Genomic DNA, 11,756 nt, shown 5'->3' with positions numbered 1-11,756 from the left:
GACCTTCCATCCGGACAACGTCACGGTGCTGCCCTCCTTCATGAGCGGTTAATATTCATGAACGCGTTCTCCACTATTCGTTCCCAGAAGAGGTTCCGCCTTATCTGCATATTCAGTAGTTGCTGGGTCATTATTCATGAGCTTTCGCGGGCTTTTTAGCCACGTGATTTTATTTCGCGCGGAATCCGGACTGCTGCGGCTGTAGTAGAAAAGAATTGTGCGGATTGCTGCAGAGATGGCGGTAAGTGTCTGTAGCAGTTGGCTTTATTCTGCTGCTAGGGAGTCGAGGTTTGTGTTGAGTTTCCCTTTTTCTGGCTTGGATGTATCCTCTCCCCACCGAGCCCGCTTTCCGCCAAGTTTTTTGTGCGCCAGGCATTCGCCTGACTATTGGGTTGTTCATTAAAAAACAAACAACCCCCCCCCCCTTCATTCCTCAGCTGGGTGCTCTGGGATCTGCAGCCTTCCGCGGGGGGTGGGGGGGGAGAGCTTTCTAGTACGGAGGGGTTTGATAGTAACAGGCGGATCCAGCATCTTAAAATCTTCCCTCGGAGTTGGGGTGGGGGAGTTCCCCTTTTGTTTAACGGCACGGATTCTCGCCTGTTCGATTTCAGACAGCAGAGGGAGCTCACAGGACCTCCGCTACGCTAAAAAAAACCAACCTCCCAGGAGCCTAGCCACTGCCACCACCCCCTGTATCTATACAGGGGGTGGTGGCCTAGCACAGAAGACTAGTGTGTTGGGGGCCCCTCTCTTCCCGTCCATTGGAGTGTGCGTGTTCTTCGTGGGGCTTGCTCTCAGGCATGTGAGCCTCCTGTATTTTGGAGGGGAACAGTCACTGAGGACTTTTCTGTCTCCCTTTTCCTCCAAGGAGCTTAAGGCAGCGTACACCGAAACTCACTCACTCCATTTCATCCTTAACAACCACCCTGTGGGAGGTACTTGAAACGGACACTGACAGGCCCAGTGTGCCCTACCTAGTGAACCTCATGGCGCAATGGAGATTTGGGCCTAGTTGGAGCTGCGGTGGCTCAAGTGGTTAAGACGCTGAACTGAAGGCTGTGGAAGGTCGGTAGTTCAGCAGTTCGAGACCTGAGTGCTGCATGACGGAGTGAGCTCCCGTCTCTAGTTCCAGCTCCTGCCAACCTAGCAGTTCGAAAGCAAGAAATTGCAAGTAGATAAATAGGGACCACTTTGGTGGGAAGGTAACAGCGTTCCGTGCGCCTCGGTGTTTAGTCATGCCCCGGCCACATGACCACGGAAACTTCTTCGGACACCACTGGCTCTTCGGCTTTGAAACGGAGATGAGCACCGCAACCCTAGAGTTGGACGCGATTGGCTTTCGAGCAAGGGAAACCTTTACCTTTTTGATTCTCTTAAAGCAGGGCAGCCAGCCCAGCCACGGGTTTACTTGTAACAGGCCTTTTTTCGTAATCCGCCTTGAGCCTAGGTGAGAAAGATGAGCTATAAACGAAGTAAATAAATACCTCCCGTGAGAGTTAGGCTGCTGATTTTCTGCCTTTAAAAAAGAAAATCTGCATCCCAAGAAAGCAGCTACAGTTTTACTTGTTTGTGGGGGTGCCAGCCTCCAGGTGGCACCTGGATATCTGCTATTCCAATTGATCTCCAGGCAACCCAAGATCAATCCCCCTGGAGAAAAGGGCTGCTTTGGTAGGCGGACTCTGTGGCATTATGCCCCGCTGAGGTCCCCTCCCAGGCTCCACCCCCAAAACCTCCAGGTATTTCCCAGCCCAGAGCTGGCAACCCCACTTGTTGGGGAGCCCTTCTGGAATATGGATGGGAAATTTTCTTGTTGTTCTAGATCACAGAAATAGCACCTTCTTTTCAACAAGCCTCCCTACATTTGATAGGTTGTTTGTGGAATATATTAACTTTCCTTCCTCTTTTAGGGTACTTCTTCCCTTCCAGCACAGTTTTTTTGAATTTCTAGGGATAAAAGGTGATGGCGGTGGTTGACAGAGTACGTTTTCCTGATTATTATTTTTTTGGAGTGTTTTTAATAGACTCTGTATGCTTGTGGTTTTGAAAATCACCTTGTTTTCTGCATCTCTACTCACAGGATGCCTGCCCTCGCCCACTGTAGCTTTTTAACTTGTCACTGTGTGTTTCTTCAGGATTCTTCCGAGTCGCTCAACATGGCCACCAGCCCTGCACGCAGTTCTCGGCGGGGGGATGCCCTCACCTCCAGCCCGGGGAGAGACCTGCCGCCCTTTGAGGATGAATCTGAAGGACTTCTGGGGACTGAAGGCCTCCCTGATGAGGAAGATGATGATGGGGAGGAGCTGATTGTAGATGGGATGGAACGGTAGGAGGGGTGCTTGTGCTTACAAGTCTTGTCTGGAGGCTACCTATATGAGTGATGGCTTGGTATATTTGATTACTGGAAACAGGGTTTAGCCTAGAAGCTGTGGGCTGCCAGGGTGCAAGCGCTCTTCATTTGGCAAAGTTCTCCATAACTGAGCAGCTTGGGTTTATTTTGGAAGTTGAAATATTATGGTTGAAGTTGGATCTTGTGGATGGAGTGGACACAGCAAGCAGAAACAGATAGGCAGAGAAGTGATGACAGTTTCACCAGGACTTATTGCTGAAAGGACAAGAATGGTTGAAGTTCTCCTCTTCCAGGGGTGTTTCCCTGCAAAAGAGATTTAGGAAGTACTAGCTCTGATCCAGTCCATGGGCCATTATCCACATGTAAGATGAGATGGTCCTGAGTGCAGATAGGCATTTTCATTCCCATCAGAAGATGCATCCAGACAGTTTGATGGGCACGGAGAGGCATCTGCACAAGTGGAAAGGTACTTTCAGTTGCTGATCTCTAGAAGCCTGTGCCTTTTGCATTCCTCTTCTGTCGGTGAGGTTACTTTTTAGAATTACCATAAAACTTAGCTTACTTGATTTATTAAGTTTAGATTTTGTTGCCATACCGTACCTTGAAGGTGCTATGTTAATAAGTGTTTAATGTTAGTTATAGGACCTTCCTCCTTATGTCCTACATACCCACCCAGCAGTCAAAAGAGCACACTGATGCTCTGGGGCATGGTTTTGACAAGCTTGCTGGCTGCCTGTGTGGAAGTGGGATCCTGCGATCCACTCTCCCCACAACACTTGCTGCTCCTGTTAGACATTAGTGTATGTCTCTTTAACATATGGAAAATTCAAGCCATATAGGTTTAAATCATACAGTCAATGAAAACTGAGAGGCAGCAGCATGATGTGAGCCTGTGCATTTGGGCTTTTTTGCACACAGGAGCTGGAGGTGGAACAAGCAGCCTGTCTGTCTTCAGAACTGACTCTTTGAGCAGTACAGGCTGTTGCAAATACTTATTGCTTTTAATGGACCGGAGAAGGATTCTCTGGAAGGGATGGCCCATATCAGCATCCAACGAAATTGGGCAGCTGTTCCCATTCTTAAAGATCCTATTTAGAGATCCTAAGCAGAGTCCTGGAACTGTCACAATCCAAATTCATTCTCCTCACTGCTCTCCCTGGCCAGTGGAGAGGGTGATCGAAAGATCACAGAAGTTATGTGTTTTGCTGGAAGGGTCAGATCTTTTCCGTGTCAGAGTCCCTTGCTGAGTGTGAGTACACATGCATGAAAGAGAAAGACAAAGTGAAAGAAAGCACTTGGGAGTTGTCCCTGGAATACCCTGCAGCAGGGACTGTGACGTATCCAAAGAAGCTGTGTCCATAACAATGTGTGATGTGGCTGAATCTCACAGCATATTCTGTCTGTTACAAACAAAAAAGAGGTGAGCTGTTTTCTTGGCTCCAGTGTGGGAACACACATGCACTCATAAAACCGAGCCTCTTCATGGTAGAAAGTTAACATTCTTTATATTAAATATTCCTGAGTGTAAGAAATAAAGTGAGACATACATACTTTTTTCCCCCTCTACTGAAGGACCTGTCTCTAGACCACATTGGTGGTTCTGCCCTCAGGTGCTAGGATCACCAGGCTGCTTGATGAGCTCACTCTGGAGCAGACCACATAGAACTGTCCATTTAAGAAGCAGTCGTCTGTTAAGTCAACTCCTACCTTCCACAAAAGTGATGGCCTCTCTACTTGTGTTCCTGGATTGTTTTGCTCATGGAGACTGCGTTGTTCTGAGCACCTCAGGGTGATCCTGTGCAGCTCAGTGCACTGCAGGAGTACTATGTGCAAATGTCTTTGCCGCATTCCTAAGTTGCCTCTTCCTCGTGGCGTTGGTGTATCTGGCTTTGCCAGGAGCTTTTCTTGGGGGCAGTAAGAGGTGAGAGGTGTGAGGGGGAGTTGGTGTGAGGGAGTGGTGATGTGGTGGACATTTCTTCAGGTTTATGAGGGAGGGAGGCACACATCGAAATGGCTCCTAGAAATGTCCTTTACTATCTCCCCATAAACATTCATACCCTGGCCCTGCTTCTACACCTGACAGACACCGGCCTGTCTGGTGTTGGGGGGGGAATTGTATTTAAAGGCATCGGGGAGGCTGGGCCAGCAGCAGTGCTAAGGCAATCCTGCTGAGCAAACCTCCCCGGCAGCTGTAAGCATCCCACCTCCTCTCCTACACCTGACAGGCAGCTGCCTGTCCAGTGTAGGATGGGGAGGAAGGAGGAGTATTAGAAGCCACTGTGGAGGCAGGGCTAGCAGGATCACTAAGGTGTTACTGCTGGGGTAGGCTCCCTCATGGCTTTAAGCACCCTGCAACCGCTGCTGCACCTGACAGACAACCGCCTGTTAGGTGTAGGAGGGGGGGGAGTGTGTTGGAAGCCAATGCTGGGCCAGCAGCTTTGCTTCACCTCACAGGTGGTTCTTGGCCACTCCTGATTTCCTCAACTGTTATTAGCTCTGTGCAGTCCCCTGTAACTGTTGTTTGTTTGTTTTTTTACCTCAGAACACTGAGCTCTGCAGCTGACCAATCAGAGAGTGAGGGGTGCAGAGAGGCAGCTGCCTGGCAGCCGCATAGGAATCAATGGGGGGAGCACATTTCCCCCCTTTTGACCCACTTAGGGGTCAAATTTCTAAAAATCCCTTCTTAGCAAGCACCTACGCCACGGTAGGAGCGCTCTGCCCGAATTTGGTGTCTCTAGGTCCAGCAGTTTGGCCTGGGCGTTGATTTTACGGTGAGGGGACTTTCTCTTATGTATGTCAGCATTTTGAATAGCAGGTGATAAGTAGCAAATGTACAACTTCTGCAATGCCGTACATCAGATTTCTAACATGGAACAGAGATGGCAGCACCCAAACTGCTTTTAGAGATGATCCTGAATGGAGAACAGTGGCATGTAACACAATAAGTGTGGGCTCTCTTCCATTGATGCCAAGTTTCCAGAGCATCTGATAGTGCCATACAGCTGACTGATTGAGATTTGTGGTTTTCTAGGGACTACCGCCATATTCCAGAGTTGGATTTCTATGAACGTGAGGGCTTAGCCATGGATGATGAAGACATAGAGGAACTGACCGCCAGTCAAAGGGAAGCAGCAGAGCAGGCAATGAGGCAGAGGGACCGCGAAATGGACCGTGGCCTGGGCCGCATGCGGCCTGGTCTGCTTTACGGTATGTCTTTGAAGCTTGCTGCGTCCACACAGTCCACTTCTTAAAGACCCACTCATTGCATTTCCCCACAACCAATGGTTTACTCTGGCATGTTTCGCTTCACAGTTGTAACTGAGCCTGCAAGGTATGGCTTTCAGTCTCAGATTAGGATGTGAACTCATCTCAAGTTTGAAGCCACAGAGACTGGATCCCCAGAGCTGTTCACAGCAGATGTCTTGATGAGATGAGTAAGAAGAGAAGACTGGGGTGGGGGGAGGAACATGATCACACCCTGAAAGGCCGTCACATAGAAAATGACAAGGACTTGGTCTTTGCTGCTCCAGAGGGGCAAGACTCAGGAGGGTAGGGCTCAACAGTTAAGAGAAATATCCTGATGGTAAGGGTAGATTGACAATGGAACCAGTTACCCGGTGGGTAGGACTTACTTTCCCTTTGTGGTGGTTCTCAGGCAGAGGCTAGACAGCTATCTGGTCAGGAATGCTCTGGATTTTCTGCACTTGAGTTTGAGACTGGCCCAAGTGACCTACAAGACATCCCCTCTGACTATAAGGGAAGGAGAGCTGGAGTATAGGCATGAGACCGTGTTTTCTGGGAGTATGTACAGATAATCTTGTTTATGCACTTGGCCTGCTGTCGTTGGAATTACAGACAATGTCTACGTTCTAGTACCCTGACCTGGATAGCCCAGGCAAGCCCCATCTCATCAGGATTCGGAAGCTAAGCAGGGCTAACCCTGGCAAGTACTTGGAAGGGAGACCTCCAAGGAATACCAGGGCTGGGATACAGAGGCAGGCAATAGCAAGCCACCTCTCTGAAACATCCAAGCCCCACTAGGGGTCTCCAGAAGTCAATCATGACTTCCAGGTGTGCACACATACACAATTACTCACACAAAAATAAAACATAACATCTACATCCTAGTCTGATCCGTCCCCTCCCCTCATCCAGACATTGATGATGAAGATGAGGATCGCCCTTCGCGGAAGAGGCGCATGGCTGAACGAGCAGCTGATGGCATAGAGGATGAGGATGAAGACATGATTGAGAGCATTGAGAACCTGGAAGACATGAAGGGGCACTCTGTGAGGGAGTGGGTGTCTATGGCAGCCCCTCGACTTGAAATCTACCACCGCTTCAAGAACTTCCTGAAGACACATGTGGATGACCACGGCCACAATGTCTTCAAGGAGAGGATCAGTGACATGTGCAAAGGTACAGCTGCATGAGAAGGGGGAGTAGGATGATGGGGGGTGGGACATGTAGGCTACTTTGCCCAATTGCTGTCTATGTAGAAGACTTCTTCCTCAATGTTTTTGCCTGCTGTTGAAACTCATACTTTCCAGCCTTCTCATTGGGGGGATAAAAACAGGCTTCCTGCAGTCAGAAATCCCTTTAGCAGAACTAACATTTGCAGGGCCCTTTTTGTAGCAGGAACTCCTTTGCATATTAGGCCACACCCCTAATGTAGCCAATCCTCCAAGAGCTTACAGAGCTCTTCTTGCAGGGGCTACTGTAAGCTCTTGGAGGATGGGCTACATCAGGGGTGTGTGGCCTAATATGCAAAGGAGTTCCTGCTACAAAAAGAGCCCTTGGAGGAGGTATCAGAGCTTGCCATCTCCTTCGGTCTATCATTCTGCTGTGGTTGTTCAGTATACAACTTCTCTTCTTCCATGGCTGCCATATGGATGATTTATTTAGGAACCATGTTCTTCGTAGAATAATTCCCTGTGGGTAACTCCATAATTATTATTGCTGCTATACTAAAAGTACTTTCTAATTAGTCACAGCTATAACGCATCTCATAGTCATCTTTACCTAATCATTACAAGCATCATAAAGAAGACTTTAATGGGCCATATAGGTTTTTCTTATGGTCATTTGTACTGCTTAACCATCATGATATCTAATTCTCAAGGACGGGTTCCCATGCAGGTAGTAAAATCTGCATAGTGAACCACCCAGTACTGTGGTTGCAGGCTCTGCAAACCCAGGGAAAACCCCAGGTTTGGAGAAAAATCTTAATTTGGTAGAAAAATTTGGGGGGAGGGAATCTTGTCAGTGACACCTACCTAGGTTGGAGTTTAACAAAGCAGCTGTAGTCCAGCTTACCATTTTTGGATGCCCGTAGCAATGCACCACAAGGCACCTGGTGCAAAGTTCAGTGGGTGCCCTGGGAATGGTGGCTAGGAAAAGGTGGAGGAGGCAGTCCGGAGCAGAGTGGAAGAGAGGTAAGGGGGAAATGGGTTTTTCTCTTCCCTAGAATTCCTCGCGGGTCCCCGCATGGTAATTGTCTATTAACAACAACACATTATATAGTACTATGTCATGTCTGCTTCTTTTACTTGAGGGTTTTATTTCAAGGATTATTATGCAACAAGGGGGCCGTTTCAGATCATATTCAGAATGTTTCATATTGTTGGTGCTGTTGTTAGAGAATAGCATATGCGGTACATTTTATGGGGTAATAAAACAATCAGCATCAGTGTTGCTTGGGAGGCCACAGCATTATTTAACAGGTGGAGCAGTTCCTTCAGTGCCTGGCTCTTTATTTTTAATGGAGTGGCTGGGGTGTTATGTCGGAAGCTCACCTCACTCTCTCCTGACAGAGAACAGGGAGAGCCTGGTGGTGAATTATGAAGACTTGGCTGCCCGTGAACACGTCCTCGCCTATTTTCTTCCTGAGGCCCCAGCTGAAATGCTGAAGATCTTTGATGAAGCTGCCAAGGAAGTGGTGTTGGCCATGTACCCCAAATATGACCGGATTGCTCAGGAAATCCACGTTCGCATTTCCCACTTACCTCTGGTGGAGGAGTTGCGGTCACTCAGGTGAGGAGTCAGCCTGGTTTCAGGGAAGACAAACTCTTCGGCAAAACACTGCAGCACATGTTTCTGCCAGCTTAATCTCAGTAATCTGTTTAGGAAACGGGCAGCAATTTGAGCGTGTTCACGTATTGAGAATATTGATTTGCCGCCTCTCCAGAAAAACTACTTGAATGGAAAACTTCTGTAACGGAAAGCTATAAAATTAGTTCAGTCTCTCAGCCTTCTCAGAGGCAACCCTCTTAAACTTAGGGTCCAGGTTTATTATGTTATTGAATTTGTCGTCTGCCTTTCTCACTGAGGTTCAAGGCAGACTTCATTTATTTATATTGTGTAACCTAATATTTGGAGACATCTAATAAACAGCAGAATAGGACTAGGATTAGGGTTCAGAAATGAAAAAAAAATCAGCCATTTTATGTCAAAGGAATACAGAAAATGGAATTACAAAAGTAGACAACAATGTAGTAAGAGCAGGGTAATACATACAATAAACACATGATGGATACCATAAACAGTGAGCATAGGCTACAGTCCTCTTCTCTTTATAAAAACACCTTCCTGAATCATTCTGTTGTACCCAGGGGGTTTTTTGTAGAAAAAGCACAGCATAACAGGCCACACCCAACAGCAGAAAAACATCAGCATATTAGGCCACACCCCTGACAGCAGCTCATTAGCCTATTACGCCACACCCCACATTACCAGAAGGGTGGTCATCCAGCCACATTCACCTTTTGCTTCTTATTCTGTTTACCTTGTTTGTTGTCAAAACCCAGGGGCTTTTTTTTGTAGCAGGAACCCTTTGCATGTTAGGCCACACACCCCTAATGTAGCCAGTCCTAATGAGTTTCTGCTGTTGGGTGTGGCCTATTATACTAATGAGTTCCTGCTGGGCATGGCCAACTCGGGAGCCAGCAGGAACTCCGTTCCTGCCCAAAAATAGCCCTGGTTGTACCGACCTGCTCTCTCCAATAAATCTTTGTTTTGGCCTTAAAGGTACAGGTGTACAGTTAATCCTGTTATCCTTGCATCTGTGACCAAGGCTCTTAAACCAGGCTTGTTAGCCACTTGCCCGATTGTTTAGTGGCAGCACTTGAAAAAAAATTGAGAGGAAAGAGGAGTGAAGTAGATTTTGAGGCGGCACAATGTCTTGTATATTAAATTTGTTTAATATTTTCCCGTTTTATTAATATTATCCTCCCTCCATTGTTTTAGCGGTAAGATTCTGTAGCTTTGCCTCATAAGAAAAGTGCTGCAATCCCTTAAGCACCCCAAATCAGATATTTCTAGGGCATTGTGCCTGTTCCAGTAACATTCTGCCCGTCATATATGCCATGATAACACAGGGACCACTGTAATCACTTTTCTCTCATATTAGAGGCTTTTCCTACCCTAACTTTGCTCTTGCCTTTTGTTACAGGCAGCTACATTTGAACCAGCTGATCCGGACGGGTGGGGTTGTAACAAGCTGCACAGGGGTCCTCCCCCAGCTCAGCTTGGTCAAATACAATTGTACTAAGTGCAGCTTCATCCTGGGGCCTTTCTGTCAGTCTCAGAACCAGGAAGTGAAGCCTGGATCCTGCCCTGAGTGTCAGTCTGCTGGTCCCTTTGAAATCAACATGGAACAGGTAAGTGACGTTTGGGACAAGGCTAGGAGTCTTCTGTGATGTTTTAAGAAACCACACTGTTCAGATTGTGTGTGTTAAGGTAGTTGTATTGCTAACAGAATTGGAGAACAAGCCCAAAGGCTGGCTTTTGGGGTGAAATGAAACAAATTGCTTCTTGCTGGTATGAGAACCTCAGATGATTTGTCAATGATTATAGGGCAGGTGCGCTTGCCCCTGGTCATGATCGTAGTTGAGGTGTGCATGCATGCAGGGTTGCAAGAGTCTGTCTTGTGTGGACCCCGCACAGTGAAGTAGGCTGCTGGCTACCAAGTTAATAATACAACTCACACCTTGGAGATCAAGTCTTGTATCATTTTTTTACAGAATGTATCCTAACATGCCTACTGTTTTGGAGATCTGTTGTGTGGACATGAGATCGAATGGCCTGTCTTTGCTTTAAATCCACAGTGTGTCATAGTGATTATCTATCAATCGAATAGCCAAAGTCTGTTTTGGGTGCAGATACTTATTTCTGCCAACAGAAGCCTGACCGTCCCCCAACAGCTTTTTCTACAGACTCAGGGCACTCTCTAGGTTTGCAGAAAAATCCAAAAAACTAAAAAACAAAGAAAAACTTGGGGAGGGTTGAATCCCCCCCCCCCATACCTTTTGAAATGGCCTCTGCAGGGGCCAATCACTCCAGGCATCAATGGTGAGAAATTTGGATTGGGGGGGGGGGCTTCTAACTGGCTCTTTCAGTAAGGGGGAGGGGCCCTTTCCAGGCCTATTTTGGCCTTTGAGGGAAGGAGGGAGCCTTGGGGCCAGGCCTGACAAGGGTTGCCAGTGCCAGGCTGGGGGATTCCTAGAGGAACTGTGGTGGAGTCTAAGGAGGAGGGCTGTGTTTGGGGAAGGGAGAGGGAGAGGCCTCAGCTGGGTCTAATGCCACAGAGTCCACCCTCCAAAGTGGCCATTTTCTCCAGGGAGACAGATCTCTGCTGTCTGTTAGATCCCAAATCAGGAGAATAGATCCACGTTCAAAAAGAAGCAAGATTTATTTCCAAAGCATGGTTGATCATGAACATACAGAGATTGTTAGGAATAACTACAATACCCAGGGAAGGTGTATTAAAGGAACTTCAAACAAGGTTTAAACCAATGAGCTCATTTCCCTCGTTAGGTTACAGATTAGAAAAGGCGCGAAGCGGCCTGAGAACAGCAACGGCCAGTTCCATAAACACAAGTTGAGTTCACACGGGAAACCTAAACAAGCCAGAGCATAAAGACACAATACCCCATCACACCAGCTGGAGAACCTTGGCAGTTACAGATGCCTAACATGAAAAGAATAACAACTACAGGAGTGAGGGAATGCCACGATAATCAGTACATAAGCGAAGACCATCATCCTTCTTCTTCCGGAACAAAACCGGGGCTGCAAAGGGGGAGGAAGCCGGGCGGATAAAACCTCTCGCCAAGTTTTTGTCAATGAACTTCCGCAGTTCCGCTTTTTCTGCGGGTCCCATGGCATATATTTTCCCTTTGGGAAGCTTACAGCCCGGCAAAAACTCAATGCTACAGTCAGAGTTGTGGTGGGGGGGTAGTTCGTCAGCTTCCACTTCCCCAAACACTTCAGCCAAATCGTGATATTCCGGTGGGAGAGAAAGCAGCTCTTCAGGAGTCAGGACCCCACACGGGAAGGTTACATTAGGAGCCGCACCCCATGCCTCCTTCCATGAGTGAGCACAGCATTTAGGAGACACGAAGTCAATTTT

General features: G+C 47.6%; 1 protein-coding gene across 1 annotated transcript in view; it reads left to right on the top strand.

The window, feature by feature from the left end:
• Positions 1-235: 235 nt before the first annotated feature.
• The window catches only part of MCM2 (minichromosome maintenance complex component 2), a 25,755-nt gene continuing 14,234 nt past the window's right edge, over positions 236-11,756 (top strand). The window contains exons 1-6 of the mRNA XM_015426081.1: positions 236-241; positions 2,133-2,323; positions 5,379-5,554; positions 6,503-6,766; positions 8,161-8,380; positions 9,798-10,005. Coding sequence (XP_015281567.1) covers positions 236-241; positions 2,133-2,323; positions 5,379-5,554; positions 6,503-6,766; positions 8,161-8,380; positions 9,798-10,005 — 1,065 coding nt within the window. The remainder of the gene's footprint in view (positions 242-2,132; positions 2,324-5,378; positions 5,555-6,502; positions 6,767-8,160; positions 8,381-9,797; positions 10,006-11,756) is intronic.

Source organism: Gekko japonicus, unplaced genomic scaffold (assembly GCF_001447785.1).
Source record: "Gekko japonicus isolate JY-2015 unplaced genomic scaffold, Gekko_japonicus_V1.1 scaffold69, whole genome shotgun sequence".
NCBI classification, from domain to species: domain Eukaryota; kingdom Metazoa; phylum Chordata; class Lepidosauria; order Squamata; family Gekkonidae; genus Gekko; species Gekko japonicus.
This window is presented reverse-complemented; position numbering and strand designations above follow the sequence as displayed.